The sequence below is a fragment of the Rhinopithecus roxellana genome, chromosome 11 (assembly GCF_007565055.1).
Source record: "Rhinopithecus roxellana isolate Shanxi Qingling chromosome 11, ASM756505v1, whole genome shotgun sequence".
Taxonomy (NCBI): domain Eukaryota; kingdom Metazoa; phylum Chordata; class Mammalia; order Primates; family Cercopithecidae; genus Rhinopithecus; species Rhinopithecus roxellana.
The window spans coordinates 31784600-31808130 of NC_044559.1; the positions used below are offsets into that span (position 1 = coordinate 31784600).

Here is a 23531-nt window from a genome sequence, read left to right on the forward strand (position 1 = left end):
AGTTTATCAACATCCTGAACATATTTCCTAATGACACCCGCTTTTCAGAGGGGGATTTAAAACCTGGAAAATATGGTCTTAACCAAAGATTCCCTCCCTGCCTGTGGTAACCACACATCCCAGATGTTCTGGGAAAGTCTTTCCAGTTTCCAGACCATGCACACTGATTTTTGGTCCAGAAACCACTATAACCAACCAATATAGGTCACATGAAAGACACATGTCAGACAGACACACTTTGTGCAGTAAGATTCGGTGACAGTCTACTATTGCCCACTACCTCAAATTCAGATTTTTTTACTTGTAATTTTTTGGTTATTCCTTATGCTAGTTGAGTTTGAGAGCTCAGTTGAAGGGAACTGTGATATTGTGAGATTTGGTCTTCATCAGGTTTCCTAGCATACAACTCCAAAAGTCTTTGGAATCAGATAAATATGTTTTTGTATGCTAATGAGTTGACAAATGTCCGGCAGCCCCTTAGGTATCGTTAGGATGGGATCTGGTTACTGGAAAGACCACGGCAGCATGGAAGGTTTGGGACTTTCAGCCCCACCCCTAACCTCAGGGAAGGTGAATGCCGCTGAAGGTAGAGTTGATCACCAATGGCCAATGATTTAATCAATTATGCCTGTGCAATGAAACCTCCATAAAAACTCAGAAAGGACTGGGACATGTGGAGGTTCCTGGAGGGGGTAGTGCCTGAGAGGTCGTGGGAGTTCTGTACCCCTTCCCACACACTTTGCCCCATGCACCTCTTCCATCTGGTATTCACTGGCATCCTTTGTCATTTATTCTTTCTGATAAACCAGTAAGCAAGTCCCTGAGTTCTGGGAGCCTCTCTAGCAAGTTAGTCTAACTCCGATTTACAGCCAGTTGGTCAGAAGCACAAGTAAAACAACCTGGGGCTTGTGATTGACATCCAAAGTGGGGGACAGTCTTGTGGGGCTTAGCCATCAACCTGTGGGATCTGACACTTTCTCCAGGTAGTGTCAGAACTGAACTGGAGGACACCCAGCTGGGGTCCACAGCAGAAATGGTTGCTTGCTTGGTGTGTGGAGAAAACCTCCCACACATCTAGTGTCAGAAATGATTCGTGTTGTGAGAGTATAGGAGATGCTGAATTTGTTTGTGCCTGTATTCAGACAGGAAGACAATTCATGTTGCTTTTGGATGTGAAATGAGGACAAGGATGAAATAGTGTTTGGCACAAATGTAGACACGATCCACTCTGTAGGCAATTGTGAAGCCTGCCTTTTTCACTTAACATCAGAGCATATAGATTTTCTCATGTCATTAAAGTGGTTTTGTTTTTGTTTTTTGTAACAGAGACTTTGGCAAATTCAAGATAATGTTTACCATTGGCAATGATGGGCAAGGGTGAGGTGGGGAAAGCAAGTGACCAAGGGAGATTTATCGTGTTGGAATGTTCTCTGTCTTAAACTTGGTGTTGGGTACTCTTTTTTGAATGTCCTAAACGTTACATAATAAAGTAGAAATTTAAACACCAGGTTTAATGGTTACTTAATATTTTATTATGTTGATGTATCATAATTTCCTCAGTTCAAATCCCATCTCCCTATTGTTGGATATTTGTAATTTTCAACTTTGGACTCTTAAATAATACAGTATTAAGCATCTTTGGGTATCAAATTTTATCTTCATTTGAGCTCCTTTTCTCAGTTTAGATTTATATAATTGAATTCCAGGGTCAAAGAGTATGGCTATAATAAATGCATTTTGTTAGACTATCTTTTAACAAAGCTGTATGCGTTGATGATCACTGACATTGTGCCTATTCTACTCTCTCTCCAACACAGAGTGTCATTTTTAAAAAATTGCTATTTTGGTAGACGAATATTTGTTTCGAATGGTTTTAGTTTACGTTTCTACTTGCCAGTGAGATTGAACATTCTGTCATATAATTTTTCCATTGGAGTTTTTTTCAAATGAGTATGTGTGAGCACAGGTTTTTGCAGATTCACTTGTATGTGGGACCTGTGTGGGAAGGTCTTGTTTATGTGTAGGGGGGACCACAGATAACAAACAACAGCCCCTTGCCCCCCCTCACTGAAAACGAGCTGTGCATCTAGACCTCTGTCTTCCCGCAGTGCCGCCAAGCTCCTGGACAAGAACCCGTTCTCGGTCAGTAACCCGAACCCTCTGCTTCCTTCACCTGCCAGTCTCCAACTGGCTCAACTGCAGGCCCAGCTCACCCTCCACCGGCTGAAGCTGGCACAGACAGCTGTCACCAACAACACTGCGGCCGCCACAGTCCTGAACCAAGTCCTCTCCAAAGTGGCCATGTCCCAGCCTCTCTTCAATCAACTGAGGCATCCGTCTGTGATCAGCGCCCCTCACGGCCATGCTGGGGTGCCCCAACATGCCACAACCACACCCAGTACCCGGTTTCCCTCTAATGCAATTGTCTTTTCACCCCCCAGTCAGACACGAGGCCCTGGACCCTCCATGAACCTTCCCAACCAGCCCCCCAATGCCATGGTGATGCATCCTTTCACTGGGGTAATGCCTCAGACCCCTGGCCAGCCAGCAGTCATCTTGGGCATTGGCAAGACTGGGCCTGCTCCAGCTACAACAGGATTCTATGAGTATGGCAAAGCCAGCTCTGGCCAGACATACGGCCCTGAAACAGATGGTCAGCCTGGCTTCCTGGCAGCCTCGGCCTCAACCTCGGGCAGTGTGACCTATGAAGGGCACTACAGCCACACAGGGCAGGATGGTCAAGCTGCCTTTTCCAAAGATTTTTACGGATCCAACTCCCAAGGTTCACATGTGGCTGGCGGATTTCCAGCTGAACAGGCTGGGGGCCTGAAAAGCGAGGTCGGGCCACTGCTGCAGGGCACAAACAGCCAATGGGAGAGCCCCCATGGATTCTCTGGCCAAAGCAAGCCTGATCTCACAGCAGGTCCCATGTGGCCTCTACCCCCTAACCAGCCCTATGAGCTGTATGACCCCGAGGAACCAACGTCAGATAGGACACCTCCTTCCTTCGGGGGTCGGCTTAACAACAGCAAACAGGGTTTTATCGGTGCTGGGCAGAGGGCCAAGGAGGAACAGGCGTTGCTATCTGTGCGGCCCCTGCAGGCTCACGAGCTGAACGACTTTCACGGTGTGGCCCCCCTCCACTTGCCACATATCTGTAGCATCTGTGACAAGAAGGTGTTTGATTTGAAGGTGAGTTGTCCAAGACAGGCTGGGAGCCACAGCTAGAAGCCTGGGCAGGCCTTTCCCCACAACCCAACTCATGCTGCCAATGGGCAAGGAACTTTTGCATTGGGGTAGCAGAATTTTGCCATCAGTATTCTTGACTAAAATCATAGGTATTAGGACCCAAAGGGAATTTCAGAAATGTATCAGGACCAGTCTCTTGCTTGAAGGTGAGTCAGAAATTCTTACACTTTTTATAGATGAGAAAGCTGAGACTGAGTAGGGGAGCAAAGGACCCCATCTGGGTTGCAGGGAAGGGGCTCGAGAACTGCCTTCTTATGGAGCACTTCTCCCCTGTGGTATACCTAGAAGCTACTGCCCCTTGAGTACCCATATTATAGTGAGTTAGAAAGGAAAAAAAGCAGAATTTTGGATCGGGGAAACAGATTAATTCCCCCTTGGAACCGAGACAAATTATTATAGAGAGCCTCAGGTTCCTCATCAGCAAAATGGAGATAGAGCCTCATGACACCTTCCTGGTGGCTGGAAAATGACTTGAGTTGCTGCACACAGAGGTATATGATAGTATAATTTCCCCCCAAAAAATGTATTGCAGATGCAGTGAAATATTTTGAAGCAACAAAAATTATAACAATTACCGTATATTAAACCCTTTCTGTGTGCCAGCAGTAACTCTTACGAGGCAGATATTATTATGATTTTCATTTTACAAATGAGAAAACTGAGGCCCAGAGAGATGAAATGACTTTCTCAGCCCCTTCCCCCTGCCACCTCCCCAGCTTGAAAGTGGCAGAGTGGAGATTCAAATGTGGGCCTGACCCTTCCAGAGCCTGCACCATTTAAGCACTGGGCTGTCCCGCCTCCCATCTCTTATCCTGTCCAAAAGCATAATAATGTCCTTGCAGAGTGTGAGTCACACTGCAGCATGTCATTCACCTCTATTTGGGTCACAGCATCCAAATGCATCCCTGTAACCCAGATGGGACATGCCCTCTGACCTCCAGTCTTGGGAGGGGGCTAGCTGACACTGGGAGGTGCTCAAGGATTTTGTCTCTCATGAACATTTTCTAAGGCTTTGTAAGTCACTGTGAGTCTACCTGCCAGATTCTCCCAACTGGATATGAAATAGATGGGGTCTTCCTGGGGGAAAGGAGAAGGGGTGGGAGGTGGGAGGTAGGTTGTGGGTGCAAGGGTCCATTGAGAGGGGCAGAGGGAATCCAACTTGTGAGTCCGGGCTCCTGTTCAAGACGGGCATGAGATGTGTGGATGAGGAGCCGATGGAGCAAAGGCTGGATGGGGAGGCAGGAACAGCGGGAGGAGCCTGGAAGGGAGAGCAGGAGGGTGGAGGATGTGTCCGCAGGGGTGGTCCAGCCTCTGGGAGCTCTGTGCTCCCTGCATGGCGAGTGACTCTGTGCTCATCCTTTGCCTTCCCATGGACTCAGTTCTACTTTGGTCACTTTTTTTTCCTTCTGACCTAGGACTGGGAGCTGCATGTGAAAGGGAAGCTACACGCTCAGAAATGCCTGGTCTTCTCTGAAAAGTAAGTGCAGTTCAGGAGGACAGGCTCATGCATCGGCTTAACATATTCACTGAGCATTTACTGTGTGTCACACGCTGTTTCGAGTCCTGGGGCTATAGCAGAGACCAGAACAGGCAAAGTTCCTGCCCTCAAGGAGCTTATGCTTCACAGGGGCCAGAGAGATGATGAACAAAATGAACAAGAAAATTACAGCATCCCTGGTGGTAAATGCTAAGCAGAAAACACCGGGTAGAGGCGGGAAGTGTGTGTGCGTGCATGTGTGCCTCCCTTTTCGGGCTTTCATGTTTTTTCATTGTAGTCAAGTTCACATAGGACTTACTATTTTAAATATTTTGAAGTGTACAATTCAGTGGCATTTAGCACATTCACAAGATTGTGCAAATGTTACCACTCTGTAGTTCCAGAATATTTTCATTACTCCAAAAGGAAACCTCATATCCATTAAGCAATCACTCCCTATTCTCTCTAAGGCAGCCCCTGGCAACCACCAATCTGCTTTCTGTCTCTATGGATTTGCCTGTTCTGTACATTTCTGTAAATGGAATCATAATATGTGGCCTTTTGTGACTGGCTTTTTTTTTACTTAGCATAATATTTTCAAGGTATATCCATCCATGTTGTAATATGTACAACCTTTCTATGGCTGAACAATATTCTATTACATGTATATATCACATTCTTGTTTATCTATTCATCTTTTGATGGACATTTGGGTGGCTTCCACCTTTTGACTATTGTGAATAGTGCTGCTAGGAACATTTGGGTACAGTTTTTGTTTGAACACCTGTTTTCAACTATTTGGGGGTCTGTACCTAGGAGTGGAATTTCTGGGTCACATGCTAATTCTTTGTTTAACTTATTGAGGAGCCGGTTTCCCTTTCTCGCCCTCTGCAGTGCTGGCATCCGGTGTATACTTGGTTCGGCAGAGGGAACATTGTGTGCTTCTCCTAACAGCACAGCTGTTTATAGCCCTGCTGGGAATGAAGGTGAGCGAGGCCCTATAGGTCAGCAGCTTGAAGCAGAAATGGGCTTCCCACAGGCACATTGTGTCCCATCTTTAATAACCAGGACTTCCCTGATGTCCCCTTCTTATGCATGTAGAAAGCAAACAGATCCCAAGACACTAAAATGCACTGGGCCCGCTGTCTGGAGCCATCAGCATTCTCTGAGATACTTTAGGCATAAAGCTTTGCTGATTATCAGCACGTCCAGAGGTATAGTCATGCCGATCACTAATAATATGTGAAGGGGAAAGGTTCGGTTTTCTATGCCTGCTTATGTCCTAATAATGACTTTTGATGTTAAGTTCTGGGTTTTCATCGAGTTTGTGTAATTCGTCATTTAGATTATGCCTCAAATCTTGGAACATCATACGTGCCCATTCCAGCAAGGTCATTTGCTCAGTCAAGCCCCACATTTCCTTTGGCTTCTGCGGGGACAACTGTGAGTACAGAAACATTTTCTCCAGAAATTAATGAAAATGATTATTAGTTTATTTATTTGTTTGTTTATTTATTTGAGACAGCCAGGCTGGAATGTCGTGGTGCAATAATATGTCACTGCAGCCTTGAACTCCTGGCCCCAAGTGATCTTCCTGCCTCGGTCACCCAAAGTGCTGGAATTACAGGTGGCCAAAGCACTAGGATTACAGGTGGGAGCCACCATGCCCTGCCTCAAATACCTCTCTGTGTGCCAGTCACCCTGAAATGCTTGTTGCTTTCCCCAGCACTCTGTTCTTCATGCTCAGTATGCACCTGACATGCCACAGACTGGGAGGAAGTTAACATCTTTTTCACTTAAAGAATAGAGAGTTGGCTGGCTTTTGAGGTCTAGACCCGTTTATACCTTGTACCCTTCAATTTTCCACTCTGGGAATCACACTGTCTAGTTTCCAAGATGACATCACCAGAAGTGAGGTGAGCATGTGACTCAGGCAGCCAGGGAGATCATCACACTTTCTGGCCATAGACTTGTTCATGAATGGTGTGTGCCTGTAGTCTCAGCTACTCGGGAGCCTGAGGCAGGAGAATCACTTGAACCTGGGAGGCAGAGGTTGCAGTGAGCTGAGATCATGCCACTGCACTCCAGCCCAGGTGACACAGCGGGACTCCGTCTCAAAACAAACAAACAAAAAACCATTTTCTCCATTGTCATTGTTGTCCTCAAGCGTTTGTAGTATCACCTGCTATGTCTGGGCCTAGAGGTGCTGATCTGGCCTTGTGTCGTTCAGAAAAACATCCCCAGACAGAAGTTAAGAGCTGTTTAATTCAGTTCATCTAGTGTGGAAACACATGACTTAAGAAGCTGACATAAACCCTTAAAATTGAAAGCATTCCTGGACTTTCTAGCATTCAGCGCTGGCTTAGAAAAAAATACGTTTGAGCTTTTTATGTTTTTTTAAAGACTATTTGATGTTTTATTGAAGTGGGTTACTTCCTAGGAGAGGGTAATTTTGAAGCTCAAACCAGAAAGCGTGTGAAAATAAGGACTATGCACTGAAGCATTTGTTGGCCCCTTGAGGAACCAGTTGGTGCTGTATAATGTTTTTGTTTGTTTGTTTTTAGTTTTGCTGTCTCTACAATATACACTTTAGTCCTCCAAAACTCCTAAGCTTCGTCTCTCCTTTTTCACCAATGGTGACAGCTCCTCTTCTCTCTGGAGTTTCAGTTGTTTTGTGCCACCACCCTACCCACCATCTGACTTCTCTTCTTCTTCCCTGGGCAGGAGAAAGGGGAGTGGGAGGAAAGCTGACTGTAAAACAAATGCATTTGTCTGAACCCTCTGGAGGGCACCTGTTTGTATGCCTTAGCCTGTGCCTGTGCTTTTGTGGTGTGAGTTGCTGCAGCCTTTCTCTCTTGTCCTGCGAGTGAACACAAACTCACAAGAGCATGTCTCCACGTGCTGTCCCCTCTATGTGTTGGCATGCAAAACATCAGGCCAGTAAGCCATGAAGTGCAGCACTCAAGCTCTGGGGAGTGAGTAAATGGAAAAGCGAGGTGGTTCGTGATGAGATGTGAGGCCTGCCTGAGCCCAGGCTTCTGTTTATTTGTGTGTGTTGATTTGTAATGTTGAATAGGAGAAGCACTTTGAGAGAGTCCCTGTCTAGAAGTCCACATTTTGGTGAAAGAGAATTTTGTGGTTTCCCTCTCTGCACTCTGCTCACTCAGAGTCACGTCCAGGTCAATGGCAGCTTCGGGTCAGTCCCAGGAGACTGCAATGGCTAGATTCAGTGAGGCCTGTCCTCTGAGGTCAGATTCCTGGTGACATGACCTCTTGTCCTGATGGAGGTGTGGGCCATGGAGGAACTTCTGTGCTCACAACCCTGCCCTGAGATCCCACTCCAGGCACTGAAGGGGAGGGACTGTGACCACGATGGGGGAGGCTGGATTGGGTGTCAGGTGGGCAGGGGCCAGGGCTTGTAAATTGACTCCAACCTGGGATATGGGTACGGGGAAGAGATGGCATCAACTGAGCCCCTCTGTAAACCGGGGTGGATAGGGAGAGAAGAGACACAGGCAGGACATTCTGCAGTCTGTCCCAGGCCTCTTCCCCACCCTCCAGTGCTGCCCATTGAGCCAGAGACCCTTTCCTATGGACTTGGCTCTAGGGCCCTAAGTTCAAATACTACTTCTGGAGCCACTTGCTGTGTGTCTCCAGGCAAGTCACGTTACTTCTCTGAGGCTCTGTTTCCTTAAGTGGGAACAATAATGCCTTTGGAAGATAAAGTAAACAACTGGATTTTCATCCAGCTTGTGTAATTTATTGTTTTGATTATTCCTCGGATCTCAGAACATCCCATGCAGCCCTGCAGCCCAGGCTTCTGGTTCAGAGGCCAGCACCAGACAGTGGGAGCAAGGCTTGGCATAGACCCAGTATTGTCTTGCCCTTGTGAGGATCAAATGAGATAATATAAGGGACAATGATTTGGGAACTGTCAAGTACATATGAGGTAACCATGGCTGTTGTTGAGTAATGAGCGCTTTTAACCCATTTTGGCTGTGAAGAGTGGAGGGAAACCCACCCTGTCTAAGGCTGGCTCTGTCTGCTGGCCATAGGATTTTGGCTGTGAAGAGTGGAGGGGAAACCCACCCTAAGGCGGGCTCTGTCTGCTGGCCACAGGATTTTGTCCAGGTCTTGGTATCAGTGTTCCCCTTATACAAATCTGTCTTAATAATACCCAGGGTCACCCTTGCTCCACCTTAGAGATGCTTTGAGGTTCCCATGAATGTATTTTTAAATTATGCACCAGTGGGCAAGCACAAGCAATCTGATGATTTGTGTGTTGATTCTAATTAATTCCTAGGAGGTCTGAGTGCAACTTCCTCCAAACGCCTAGAGATGGGAAGTTTATCTGACTTGAGCCTGGTGAGAAGCAACACAAGAAACATTTTGCTAGGAGCTAGGAGGTGACAGAGACCTAGGGGACAGCTCTCTGCTAGAGCTAGAAGGGGACAGAGAGCTAACATTTTGGGAGCTAGGAGGGGACAGAGAGCCCCAGACATTGTAGGATGATAATAACAACAATAGCCAACATTTATATAGTGCTCAATATGTTCTTAGCATTTTTGTTTTGTATTAGCTCATTTAATCCTCTAGACAACCCTGTGAGGTGGATACTATTATTATCCTTATTGTACAGTTGGGAAACTGAGGCCTAGAGAAGCTGAGTACCTTATCTAAGGCCACATAGCTGGTAATTGGAGGTGGTGGGATTTAAACCTAGGCAGCCTAGCTCTGGAAGCCTCATTTGTAACCACTAAGCCCTGCAGCCTCTCTGCAAGGATCTGAGGGGTCTCTTCCTTGCTGTGATCCTTCTCTTTAGTAAGCCCCTGGTTTGCCATTGCCAGCAAATGGAATTGAATGCAGGTGTATCTGTCTTGAGGAAAACCTGAAATGCAAGAACATTGACATTTGAAGACAAGCTCAGAAATGGAGAAATGATTAATCCACTCTTGAAAAATACTTTGCAAGGCTCCTTTAAGTAGCAGGAGAGTCTCTCAGAGAAACTATGGATTTTCTTTCTGCCTACAAACACTGACCTCCAAAGATATTACCCCAAAGATAAGGGGTGATTACTCTGTTGCCAAAGGATATTTTTCCAGGTTCCAGTGAGTGCCCAGTGAGTTGTTTTTGCATATACATTTCTATTGTTTTTCTGCTTACAAAACTTATTGTGAAAATGCAAACAGAAAAGAAATAATGAGGGGAATGAAATTCCCCGGTTATCTCCCTTTCAGCCCCCATAGCGATCCCGTTTTCCTCCACAAGTGAGGTCTGGTCCTGTGCCAGCACTTTTTATGTCTGATTCTATTTACATACATCTTTCAGAAACACATTTTGTTGAGTGAAACCAGGAACAGCCAGGACCCCGCCACTATCTGATCAGATCGCTAATGTCTGTGGAGCGAAGAGCAGTTACTGCCTCTAAAGCTCCCTGTTTTTAAGCACGAGAAAATCAAAGTGACACAGAGCTCTGGAAACGAGCCTTCAGAATATATCCAAACTGCCACAAAATCTAAAAGGACCGCAAAGACCATCTGCCCCTGCCACCAAGCCCTTCTGGGGACAGACTTGGCTGCACTTAAACTTCTCCCACCTCTGTTGGAGTCTCATTGTTTCATTGCTTTGTTTGTTTATTTTTGTTTGGGTTTTTTTCTCATTTTATTTTCTTTTCCTTTTTATTGTTATTTATATATTTATTTATTTATTGAGATAGGGTCTCGCCGTGTCACCCAGGCTGGAGTGCAGTGGCATGATCACGGCTTACTGCAAACTCCACCTCCTGGGCTCGAGTGATCCTCCTACTTTAGCCTCCAAGTAACTGGAACTACAGGCATGCGCCACCAGGCTCAGCTAATTTTTGGAGAGACAGGGTGTCACCATGTTGCCCAGGCTGACGTGTTTATTTTTGACAGAGATGGGACACTGCACTGACAGTTGTATGCTGTGTTTGCTGGTGGTGGGGTGATTTGTGTCTGTCCCCCACCCCTCCATCCCGCTCCAGGGTCCCCAGAGATGGGTGTTCACTTTCACTTAAGCTTCCGCCATTTGAGGCCAGGCACTTTCTCCTTGGCTGCCTGAATTGACATAAACAGAGTAATCAGGTTTCTGAAAGGGGCCTTGGGGCCTTCTCAGCCTGTTAATAGTTTTCTTGTGCACTTTCGAGGTGCACTTTCTCTGTGACCGTCCCTGTAAAGCCACCCTGCAGTTTTCACAGCCACCTTGGAGTTTATTTAGTGCCAGTGTCACAGATGGGCCACCCTGACCTGGGATGATACACTGTGCTTTTATTATTTCTTTCTCGCCAAGACCCTGCACATTGGGGAACTTGTATAAATAAGGAAATGGAGGCTCAGGAAAATAGAAATGTCTGTGGAAGGCCAGAGGTGTAAGTCACAGGCTGTACCCCAGATTACTTTCTGTTTCTAGAACATTTATCTGTCTGCCCTGGCCCTCTGAACGCATGGCTCAGAGCACTCTGGTCTCCTGACTTCTTTGAGCATGAGGACTAGTAATTGATGTGGCATATGCTGCCAGCCCCCTCAGCCACCATTCCAGCTCTGTCATTGCTCCTGTCCCTCCAGCAGGGGCCACCTTGTGCTTTTTCAAAGAGAACAAAGATGAGGAGACAGGAGCCCTGGGTAGGTTTTGCTTTGGAATTTGTTCTTTTTACAAATCTTACTTTTTCTTATTGGAAAAGCAGTATGAACATTGTATTAACAATCTTTAACAGTAACAGAAATATAAAAGTCAACTTTGCAAAGAAAACTGAAGCTAAATGCTTTTGTTATAACTGTATATCTCTCTAGCTAGTGTATGTGTACATGTTTCATTAGTAAAAGTAAGTTTTTGGGCACAAATCAGATAATGTCATATAATCTGTTGTTTTTTTTTCACTTAACATAAGCTTTCAATACATATTTAAATTGATTTCTAGACATCTTTCCACATCAGAACATAAATAGTTCCTATTTTATTTTGTAACTTCACTTTTGTATTTACCTTAATTTATCAAGTCTGTGATTGATAGGTTTTTTTTTCAGTGACATCTGAGTTTTAATCACAAATCTGCCACTGTTTAATTGACCACAGATTAAGATCCTTAACTTCTCTCAGGTTGCAGTGTCCTCATATACAGCGTGGACCAGATGACCTCCCAATTTTAACGTTTTGTGACTCTACAGTTTCCAGGGATGTTGAAGTTGCTAAACAGGTGAATTTTCCAAAATCCGTAGGCAATCCTGTGGATTTACCAGTAAAAGTTAATTCACTCTAAGTCAAAGCTAATATGCTCTATAAAATATTTGAAAGTATTAGTAAAGGCAATGTCTACCCTGCAAGTTAAGCCAAGATCCATAGCTATGGAATTCACAGCCATTTGCTATCTGCATAATAGGTTCAAAATCAACATCTTGCTCTCTGCATAACAGGTAATAAATCAACGTCATGAGAGATAAATATTTGCCATGTCTGTTCTTAGGCATGTTTAGAACAAAACCAGCAGAGGCCCACAGACTCTGTGCCAGAAAAAATTAGGTCACATCTAAGAGAGATCAGGCTGGAGCACAGAAGTCGTTTACTGAAGATGGAATCTATACTTCGCAGCTCTAGGAAGCAGTTTGAGAGACCTCTCACCCTGCAGGACTATTGCCGTCAGCCATATTTTTATTGCAACTCTAAGTTATTTGAAGTTGGGCCTCTTATTTGAACTCATCTGTGAAGCCTGTTTCTACCTGCACCAAGGGGAAATGAAAGGTCTCAGAATCATCATATACAAGTCTGTTTGCTTCTTTTGCATTTCTCCCCAGCTATAAAAGAGTTGAGGGTCAGTTGAGAGGTCTGGGGCCCAGCCATATGAACCATCAGTAGCACCATCTGGTTTTAAAGGTGCAGCCCCAGCTTGTGAAAATACACAGCCCAGGCCCCTGATCCCATGTGGGGTACTCAAGGTCAGTGCTGGCTTGCAGGCAGGCTAAAGCCTCCCTGAGGCTGCAAAAGGATGATTGTCCCTTTAGCTTGGTGATTAGGGCTTTGGTCACTCTCCTGCAACTTAGCTGTCTTAGAGACGTGACCTCTGCTAGAAAGTTTTCAATGCACCTGTCTTATGTGTGGCTCCTGGGCGCTCAGCAGACAGAGCACAGCAACACCTTGATCTGCCCTTCTCCCCTACAGTATGTCTTTTAAAATGTATTTTTGATAACTTTTAATATATTTCAAACACAGAAAAGTTACAAAAATGGTGTAAGGAACTCCCATATAACTTTTGTCCAGATTAACTTCACTCCTTTATATTTTGCCCCATTTGCTTTGTCATTTTCTCTGTATCTTCCTCTATCTATCCATCCATCTATCTATCCATCCATCTATCTATCCATCCTCTGATCAGCTATGCATTTTCCCCTAAATCATTTTTTTTTTTTTTTTTGAGACGGAGTCCGGCTCTGTCGCCCAGGCTGGAGTGCAGTGGCCGGATCTCAGCTCACTGCAAGCTCCGCCTCCCAGGTTTACGCCATTCTCCTGCCTCCGCCTCCCAAGTAGCTGGGACTACAGGCATCCGCCTCGTCGCCTGGCTAGTTTTTTTTTTTTTTTTTTTCTGTTCTTTAGTAGAGACGGGGTTTCACCGTATTAGCCAGGATGGTCTCGATCTCCTGACCTTGTGATCCGCCCGTCTCGGCCTCCCAAAGTGCTGGGATTACAGGCTTGAGCCACCTCGCCTGGCCAATCATTATTTTTAGAGTAGGTTGGTGACATTGTATCTCTTCGCTTCTTTTTAAGCTTGAATTTCCTAAGAATACAGACCTTCTCTTACATAATCACAGCAATATTTTTTCCCCAACCCAGAATCATTGTAACACATCCTTCAACTGTTGGGGGGAGGAAGGAGATAAACATTATTTACAGGAGCCTACATAATGCCAGGTATTGCAGCAAAGCACCGTACATTCACGGTGGCATTTCATCTTCCCAGCAGTCCTGTGGAATCCGTTTTTATTACCCCTGTTTTACAGACAAGCCAACTTGGGCTTGGAGAAATTCAGTACAGACTCAGGTCTGTCTGATTCTCCCACTTCCCTGACTCTGGTACTTGGTGACTATAAAACTCACACTTGACGTGAGTCTGTTCTCAGAGAGGCCCCAGGCCCAGGTGTCTGTAGTTCATTTGTGTATCATCTCAACTCTTTCTAGCCACTGTGGCAGCACAATTATTCAGGGAGCTGCAGGGTTCATAAACAAGGTGCTCACTGCTTGGAGCTTATCTTCAGTCCTATAAAGATGAGACCACTACTAACACAGACAAACATGTCTGAAAGATGAACATGCTTGGGAATGGATGCATGGTTAAACAGCCGATTACATGGAGAGAGAGGACAAACATTACATTCACTGGGACAGGGAGTGGGAAAGACATGGGTTTCCTGTTTATGCTGAGCACAGTTGGAGAAAGCTATCATTATCCTGGTTCTTGGGGTTTAGCTTGTCAAGGCGTCTGGGAGGAGTAGAATTTTAGAACTTAGAGCCACATAAGCATATATATTTTTTACATCTGGAAAGGACTTTAGACCTACAGGTCACCTCCCTCGTTCCAGACATGGGGAAACTAAGGCTCAGAAAAGGAAACTAGTTTCTCTGTCATGCACCTAATCAGTGGCTGAGCTGGGGATTGAACCCAGGTCCTCTTTTCTAGCAGGATGTTCTTTCCACTGGAAAGTTCCAAGCTTTTTATAGCTCAAGTCGCCTTTCATTATTTACTTCCACCCCAAGCAGCCACTGTCCCACATTTTCAGATTTGGAAAGATTTTGTCTGCCAAAGTACTTGTATTAATAAGTAACTAACTAGTGACCCATTTTTATTAATCAAAGAGATACACCAATTAGACTTTCTGATTAGCCTAAGAGCTAACCAGTGTTAAAAGACAAATTTTAAATGAATTACATTTAACAGAATTTAATTTAATTGGGCAGCCCTCAGAACCAGAAGAGGTTCAGAGAGCTCCACTGCACCACGTGGGCAGGCAGCATTTATGGGCAGAAAACCGAAGCGAGGTACAGAAACAGCTTGATTGGTTACAGCTCTGTATTTGCCTAATTTGAACATGGTCTGATCAGTCGGCTGCCTGTGATTAACTGAAGCTTGGCTGCTGTGATTGGCTGAGACTCAGCTATTTGTTACAAAAGTACACTACTTCAGGCTTTCACCTAGTTGATGTGCTAAACTGCAGTTCCTTACTTAAGAACTCAAAGTATGGAGGCATCCTCAGGCCGAATTGAATCTAACATAAGATTACCATATCGATAAAAAAACTCAAAGTATGATCTCAACTCACATTTTTCAATGTCAAAAATAATGTTTAGCCCCCTGCTTCCTGTAGTATTATTACCTTTGAAGACCTTTAAGGGCTTATAAGAGAGCCCAGGTTGAGAATTACTGCACAGCATGGTGACGCTTTCTCAACGGCACTCAGTATTGTCAGTGCCTCTGATGTACAAACTGTACTTTTGATGTACCGCTCAGGGACCTCACTCCCCCTGTTTCCCTTCTCACTTTCCTCCCTAGCTCCCTCCCTTTTTCCCTCCTCATTCAGATCTCCTACAGGGCATAGGGCAAATAATAGCAATGTTTATGTAAAGTGTAATGAGACTAGAATAGAGTGATAATACTTACTATTCTACATCTCGTATGAATCATAGATGGTTTTGAACCTAAATGGAGTTTAACAACAACCAAAAGATATTTCAGATCAATGGCAGAAAAGAGCTTGATGAAGCATCCTAAATAAAATATTGGCAAAAGAATAGAACACATAAAAATTAATTTATCTTTCTAACTGGATAGGATTTGCCACATGCCCTGAAGCCGGACACCACACAAAAGCAGACTATTAACCCAGAGATTCTCAAGATTTTCATTTCATGGCTCACTTAGAAAATAGTCTGCTGAAGTAAATGGTTTAACTGAAGAAGCTGTTCATGGTTACTAGAGGAACTTGGCCTTCAGCCTGAGGTATCAATATCTTGGCACTCCTATAACCATTTGCAGTTGATGTAGCTCGTAATTGGAAAGCTCCAAATTACTATTATCTGGAAGAATACTAAAAATCTCATTTGTATCTTAATAAATGACAACAAGGGAATTGGTAAAATCCGGCTTCTATTTCTGATTAAAATCTTGGAAGAGAAAGAACTCAGATGTCTTTTTAAAATTTGAGTGGAAATTTTAATTGCGACCCATTCACTTTAGTGCCTTTGGTAACGACATCTACAGCATGAATACTTCTCTCTGGTGACCGGCAGCTGCGAGGTTGTTTTTTCTACTACCCAGCAGCCGCAGTTGCTGTGCTATGTTCCAATAAAAGCCTCTCAAGTTGTCCTTTCAGTCTGGAGGAGACAATGAGAGAGGCACTGGCCCTCATGCCTGTTCACTAGGCAACTGGATAGGCCAGGAGCAGGATAGGCCCGAAACTGCCTTGGGTGTCTGCTCTGTTGTCCAAGCACGCATGAGCACAGGCCAAGCACAGCAAAGTCACATGGGGCAGAAACGTGCCTCGCTAAGAGGAGACCAGGCAGAGCGCCCAGCCTCAGCCCTCCTTGTGATAAGCTCAGAGGACCAGCCACTCTGCCCTGCTTGAAAGCTCAGCTGTGTCTGCATCTTTATGTGAACACTCACACTAATGGGAGGCAAAGATTCTGCTTCTTAATAGCACTCCTCCTTTCATCTCTGCAGAAGGGTTCAGTCCTCACTAGCCAGGCTCAGACTCAAAGTCTCCTAGCTGATGGAGAGCGCATTTGCACTTTAGGGAGATGAGGAGCTGCTCTGGGAGCTGCCTGAATCCTTGCTCCCCTTTGGGAAAGTGCTTGACCTCTGGACATTGCAGAGTGGGAGGTCGGAAAGAGGCACTTGGGCTTCTACAATTCAGGGCTGAACCATAAAAGGAGAAATTCTTATGGACTGTAATTGTTTTCAGCTCAAATGAGACAAACGAGGGCTTTTCATGGTAGAATTACCCAAGCATTAGCCCTTGTTAGGGATGATATCTTAGACTTTCCCCCTGTATTACCTTAGCGGAGTCGGACCCACATCAAATGTAATTAGATGTTGAAGTTCAGTTTAACATAGAAAATTGTGATTATGCAAATGGAGACTGTGCTATTAGAATGTGTTTCAGGTTTGGAAAATTATATCCTTCTCTTCCACATTGGGTTGGCTTATGGTTACTAATTCTTGACCCTCCCAGAGATTCTAGGCTGATTAAGGTTTGCACAAAACAGACAGACACACTTCCTCCCTCCAGGAGCTTTGATTAGGGCCAAATGGTGGCTTCCAAACTATATTCCTTAGAGGTGCCTTTGAGACTGCCAGGTCGGGGTGGTGTCAGGGTGCCAGACCCCAAGGTTTGACCAGAATAGCTCTTTTATTTGTTGAATACATTGGTATAAATCAGTTTTATTTGAAGAAAGGATTCCAAGCTGAAAATATTTTGAAAACCACTGCCCTAAACCACAGGTTATTGCTGTGAATGTCAATGCATATATATTAGATTCTCATAAACTTTTCTATGTTCTTTTTTCTTTATTGGAATTGTAAGTCAAACAATATGAGGTATATATGAAGAAGGTTCAGCATGTCTCATCTTACTGCCTTCCTCTGAAGATAACCAGCACCGACAGGTTGATATGTATGCTCCACATCTTTGTCTGTTTGTGCTGACATTCTTTAAGCATCTTTTATTGCAAAAAATTTTAAACATGCAGAACAGTAGAGACTAGTATAATTAATCCTTATATACCCATCACCCAATTCCAGTAATTATCAAAATTTTACAACACTTGCTTCATCTTTTTTCATATATTTTTGTTTTGTTTTCCAAAAATGGCATCATGGTACACATACTACTTGGTAACCTGCTTTTAACTTAACAATCTGTCTTAAAAAGTATTCCATATCACCAAGGTGAGAGAATCACTTGAGGTCAGGATTTTGAGACTAGCCCGAGCAATACAGCAAGACCCTGTTTATACAAAAAAAAAAATAGCTGGGTGTGATGGCTCAAGCCATCAGTAGTCCCAGCTGTTCGGGAGGCCGAGTCAGGAGGATGGCTTGAGCCTAGGAGTTCAAGGCTGCAGTAAGCTATGATTGTGCCACTGCATTCTAGTCCAAGTGGTCCAGGAAGACTCTGACTTCTTAAAAAAATTATTCTATATCAGCACATTTACCTCCTTCTTGTCATGGATTTGTAGTTTTCCATTGTATGATTGAACCATCATTTACTCAAACATTTCCCTATTGTTGGACATTCAGGCTGTTCCCAAAATTTTTTGTCACCTAATAAATTACTGTAATAAATGTTCTTGCACATGAGCCATCATATATTGGGGTGCTATTATTTCTATAGGGTACATTTCTAAGAGCGAAATGGCAGGATCGTGGGCTCTGTATACTTTATTTTATTTAATATTGCTAAAGTGTATTCTCAAAAGTTTATAGATACTCAACCTCCCACTAGCAACATACGGATATGCTCATTTCCTCATATCCTCCACAGCCCTGGTTGTTACTGCTTATAAAAAACATTATTGCCAGGGGCGGGGCTCACGCCTGTAATTCCAGCACTATGGGAGGCCGAGGCGGAGGATCACGAGGTCAAGAGATTGAGATCATCCTGGCTAACACAGTGAAACCCCGTCTCTACTAAAAATACAAAAAAAAAATAGCCAGGTGGTGGGCGCCTGTAGTCCCAGCTACTGGGGAGGCTGAGGCAGGAGAATGGCATGAACCCGGGAGGCGGAGCTTGCAGTGACCTGAGATTGCACCACTTCACTCCAGCCTGGGTGACAGAGCAAGACTCTGTCTCAAAAAACAAAGCAAAACAAAACAAAAACATTACTGTGACATGGTGGTGGATGCCTGTGGTCCCAGCTACTTGGGAGGCTGAAATGGGAGAATCACCTGAGTCCGGAAGTCAAGGCTGCAGTAAGCCGTGTTTGCACCACTGCCCTCTAGCCTGGGCGATGGGAGTGAGACCCCGTCTCAAAAATATATATATATTATGAATCCTTTTGTAAAGAGATAGAATACAATTGATATTTTATGTGTGTCTGTGAATGGATTTTTTCTGCATTAATTTTGTAAATTATCATTTTACAATCATTGTTTGGGGGAAAAATAGCCATTAGGAATGTCTGGAAGAGAGGGGAAAAGGGAACCGTCTTCTGAAGACCATGACTGATCCTTGTTGCTATTAGTTTGCACAGCGGAAAGGGGCTGGCCGCGTGGTGCACATCTGCAATCTCCCTGAAGGAAGCTGCACTGAGAATGACGTCATTAACCTGGGGCTGCCCTTCGGAAAGGTCACTAATTACATCCTCATGAAGTCGACTAATCAGGTAGGTCTGGGTATTTTCACTCCAGTGTAATACCACACATTAGTGATGGGTAAATGCACAGAATTCAGCTTGTAACATTGATGTAGTGAGAGTCCCTAGATTAGTATTATTCCCATTTGACAAGTGAGAGCTAGAGGTGCTAAAATGTTTATCAAGAAAGAGGCACTTAGAAAGCTGGGTGGCAGAATGTGAAATAAAACCCTAAAGAATCTTGACTTCTTAGTCGCCCACGCTAATGTTATAGACTATGACAGCATGGAGAAAAGCCGTGCATCTGAAATTCAGAAATAAATATGAGAGAAGGAAGGGAATGAGCTTGTTTAGACCATTTAGTTTAAGGAAACGAGAGAGTTAGGGGCTCACAGTGAGGGCTTCCCCGTCACTAACCCCTTTTCCCCTGTAGCACTGAGGAATCAGGATCAGTATATTGTCAGTATAGTACAAACCAAACAAATCCAAGAAACAATAACAGCAACAAATTCACCACACCAGCTACTGGGGTAAACTGATACACAGTCAAAACAGTCTCTTTGGAACGCTCAGTAGACACAGATTGAGTGGAAAAGCCCATTTCTCTGTGTTTTATCAGAGCAGTTAAATAAAGAAGAAAGATGCTGTGGAAACATAATTGGGGAATTTTCCTTTTTCTGTAACTCACGACACATGGCCTTCCTTCAAGCCCAGGGGTTTGTGAGTTCCTGAATTTTGAGTATGTTTCTGTCTTTATAAGGAAAGTAAGAGCTCAAATAACCAAAGCTTGTGTCTCTTGCTGTCACCATCACCACCAAATAGCAAGTTTTATAGGGATCAGCTCAAGGCCACATATGCAACTGCCCCTCCAGGGAAATGTGGGTTAGTGAACTCTCCCATCTCAGAGGGATTCTATGGCGTGATGTAGCCCAGGACAGACATACATAATTAAGAACAATGTCTGGTAACCCTGGGGATCAGGAAAGGGCCATCTTATAATGAACTCTTTTGGTGATGTTTATAAAAAGGTCTCTTTGAACAGATGGGATCAAAGAGATCTCTTCCTTATATTGACTTTTTTTTTCCTTTTAAGTGAGGTATAAAACACATACTCTACAGTGCGTAATGTACACTCATCCTACGTGTACAATTCCATTAATTTGTTACATGTGTACACCCATATAATTAACACCCAGGTAAAGATATAGAGCATTTCCAGAATGTCAGGTTCCCTCATGCTTCTTCTCCATCAGTTCCCCTTCCCCACCTGAGAGAGAAGCTCAATGCTAACTCCTGTCACCATTGATTAGTTTTGTCTGTTCTTGAACTTCATAGACGTGGAATCATGCCTTGTACTGAATCTTGTTTAAGACCATTAAAGTCAAGTCCAATGAGTGTCCTTCCTTTCTTTCTTAGGCCTTTTTAGAGATGGCTTACACAGAAGCTGCGCAGGCCATGGTCCAGTATTATCAAGAAAAATCTGCTGTGATCAATGGTGAGAAGGTGCTCATTCGGATGTCCAAGAGATACAAGGAATTGCAGCTCAAGGTAAAGTATTATCTTGTTCATTCAGTCATTCAACAAGCACCAGATGAGTTTCTCCTCCTCGTTAGGCACTGACCTAAATGCTGGTGGAAAGGAGAGGATAGGAAAAGATTCAGAAATGACACACTGCCTTTGAGGATCTTGAGGCAAACCATTGCAGCATGGCAAGAAAAGTGCTTTTGAGGTAAATACAAAGTGCAAAGAGACACTTACGTCTGCCTGGGAGCCAAGGAAAGTTTTCCAGAAGAAGATGTTTACAGGGGAACTAAGTCAGAAGGGAAAGGTTCTGGGAGTTCCAGGCATAAACGCTTGAATACAACCTTCTCTACCTATACAGACCTTCAGTAACTTTTTCTTCCTCTGTCACCTCCTTGATCTCTTGCTCTCTTCTCTCTCCTTCATATTTACATCTTAAGCCTCATAGAAGTCCTTCTAAGAAGCCCTTGGCTGAATTGGCCACTGTCAGAACTCGGGAATGCATTCAAATAGTTCCAAACCAGGGTTTAGCTTTTGTTTTAGCTGATCTACATTTCTTTCTTTTCTTTCCCTTCTTTTTTGTTTTATTGTGAAGTATAACAGAACACACAGAAAAATGGCTAATTATACATTATACGGTTTAAAAAGTAATAAGGGGTGAGATCTCATAAACCCCATAAAACCACCACCAAAGTCAAGAAGTAGAATATGGACAGCACCCAGAAGCTCCTGTGAGTCCCTCCTCATGTTCAACCTCTCCCTGTCTACTCTCCTGACTTCAATGATAATCATATCTGTGCTTTTCCTTATAGTTGTATCACCTGTATATGCCTCCCTAAACATTATGGTTTAGTTTTGCCTGTTTTTGAACTTTATATAAATGGAATCATGCTGTGTTTTTACAGATCTTGCTTCTTTCATTTAACATGATGCCATCCATGTTGTTGAGCGTGTCTATTTATTTTCATTGTTATATACATTTCCATTGTATGGCTATACAGTTTGTCCATTCTACTGTTGATGAACATTTGAGTTGTTTTAGGGACAAGGCTAATCTGAACCTTCTCAAACATGTCATCCTGGTATATATGCACTTGAGCATACAACTAGAGGTACATACATAACTAAGATTGAGATAGCTGCATCATAAGGCATGCTTACCTCAACTTTCCTAGATGACAGCAAGCTCTTTCCAAAATTAGTTGTCTCACATTTATACTCCTACTAGTAGTGTATTAGAGTTTTCGGCTGGGTGTGGTGGCTTACGCCTATAATCCCAGCACTTTGGGAGGCTGAGGCGGGCAGATCATGAGGTCAGGAGTTCGAGACCAGCCTGGCCAACATGGTGAAACCCCATCTCTACTAAAAATACAAAAATTAGCCGGGCATGGTGGCAGGCGCCTGTAATCTCAGCTACTCGGGAGGCTGAGGCAGGAGAATCGCTTGTACCTGGGCGGTGGAGGTTACAGTGAGCTGAGATTGTGCCGCTGCACTCCAGCCTGGGCAACGAGAGCAAAACTCTATCTCAAAAAACAAAAAGAGTTTTCAGTGGTCTACATTCTTACTAACACATTGTCTTGTCCAACTTTTACATTTTTGCCTGTCTTGGAGAGTATCATGGTTCATCAGAGTTTTGTTTTGTTTTGTTTTGTTTTTGAGACAGAGTCTTGCTCTGTTACCAGACTGGAGTGCAGTGGTGCGATCTCAGCTCACTGCAATCTCCACTTTCCAGGTTCAAGTGATTCTCCTGCCTCACCTTGGAGTAGCTGGGACTATAGGCATGCACCACCACACCTGGCTATTTTTTTTTCTTTTTTTTTTTTTTTTTTTTTTTTGTATTTTAATAGAGACAGGGTTTCACCATGTTGGCCAGGATGGTCTCAATGTCCTGACCTCATGATCCACCCAGCTCAGCCTCCCAAAGTGCTGGGATTACAGGTGTGAGCCACTGTACCTGGCCAGTTTATCACAGTTTTATATTTTATCCTCCTAATTGTGCATGGAGGTTGAGCACTTTTTCATCTGTTTGTTGGCTGTTCCATCTGGATCTTCTTTGATGGGATGTTTCTTTTCAAGTCATCTGCCCATGCTTTTCTTTTGCATTGTGTCTTCTTATTGGTTTGCAGGAGTTCTCTTAACTGGAGCACCAAGTCTATTTGGATTTCTTGTAATTAATGCTATATTTGTGTTTAAATCTACCCTCTTATTTTGTGCTTTCTACTGTTCCATTTAATAGGGATTTTCCTGTTCACTTTAGCTCATTCCACATTGACTTAGGATCCATTTTGTCCAAGACCCACAGGCCTTAATCCACCTTCAAGGTTGAAGTCAGAAGACAAAGTCTCAGTGGCTAGGACTGGCATTCTGACAAGTCTCCATATGTAGATGGATACTGTGTCAACCAGCTTCCAGGGTCTTGAATCTGCCTTGCTTGCATCATTGCCTCTGAAGTTCCTTCGCTAACAGTTCTCCTTCCAGCAGAATTTGGCTTTTTTTTTTCCCCCTTATGAAAGTATATTGCTTCTTTCAGACAAGTAAGGATCCCACCCCATTCTGTGTCCAGCCAAAGTTCCTGTTCTCCTGGATTCTCCCCTTGGGGCTAGAATTGAATTTCTACACTAAGTTCCCAGTGGAACTTTGGTCTCCAAATGAGATGTTGTCATAAGTTTCTGATTAAGATTAACGGTAGTAATTGGCTTCTTAACTTAAAGTACCAAAGCATAGTAATACCTTCCTGAGGGAGATAGTTTGGGGTGGTGCAAAAAAACATGGGTTAAAGAGGTTAGATGGTCGAGTTTTGCTTTCAGCAAATAGGCACTGAGTGCTCACCGTGGGTGGAACTGGGCCAGGTGCCATGGAGGTAGAAGTAGCAAGCTGGCGAGGAGCTCAGTCTGGTGGGAGTAAAAGCAAATAAACAAAGAACCACTGACAA

At 44.0% G+C, this 23531-nt stretch overlaps 1 protein-coding gene across 3 annotated transcripts in view; it reads left to right on the forward strand.

The window, feature by feature from the left end:
* Positions 1-23531, forward strand: part of RBM20 (RNA binding motif protein 20) — a 194572-nt gene that overhangs the window by 134584 nt on the left and 36457 nt on the right. For 2 of the 3 annotated variants that reach the window (XM_030941296.1, XM_010370324.2), the window contains exons 2-7: positions 2109-3192; positions 4665-4726; positions 5621-5712; positions 6072-6169; positions 18968-19108; positions 20495-20626. In XM_030941296.1, the coding sequence (XP_030797156.1) occupies positions 2109-3192; positions 4665-4726; positions 5621-5712; positions 6072-6169; positions 18968-19108; positions 20495-20626 (1609 nt within the window). The remainder of the gene's footprint in view (positions 1-2108; positions 3193-4664; positions 4727-5620; positions 5713-6071; positions 6170-18967; positions 19109-20494; positions 20627-23531) is intronic. The other variant, XM_030941298.1, reaches the window with a different exon arrangement.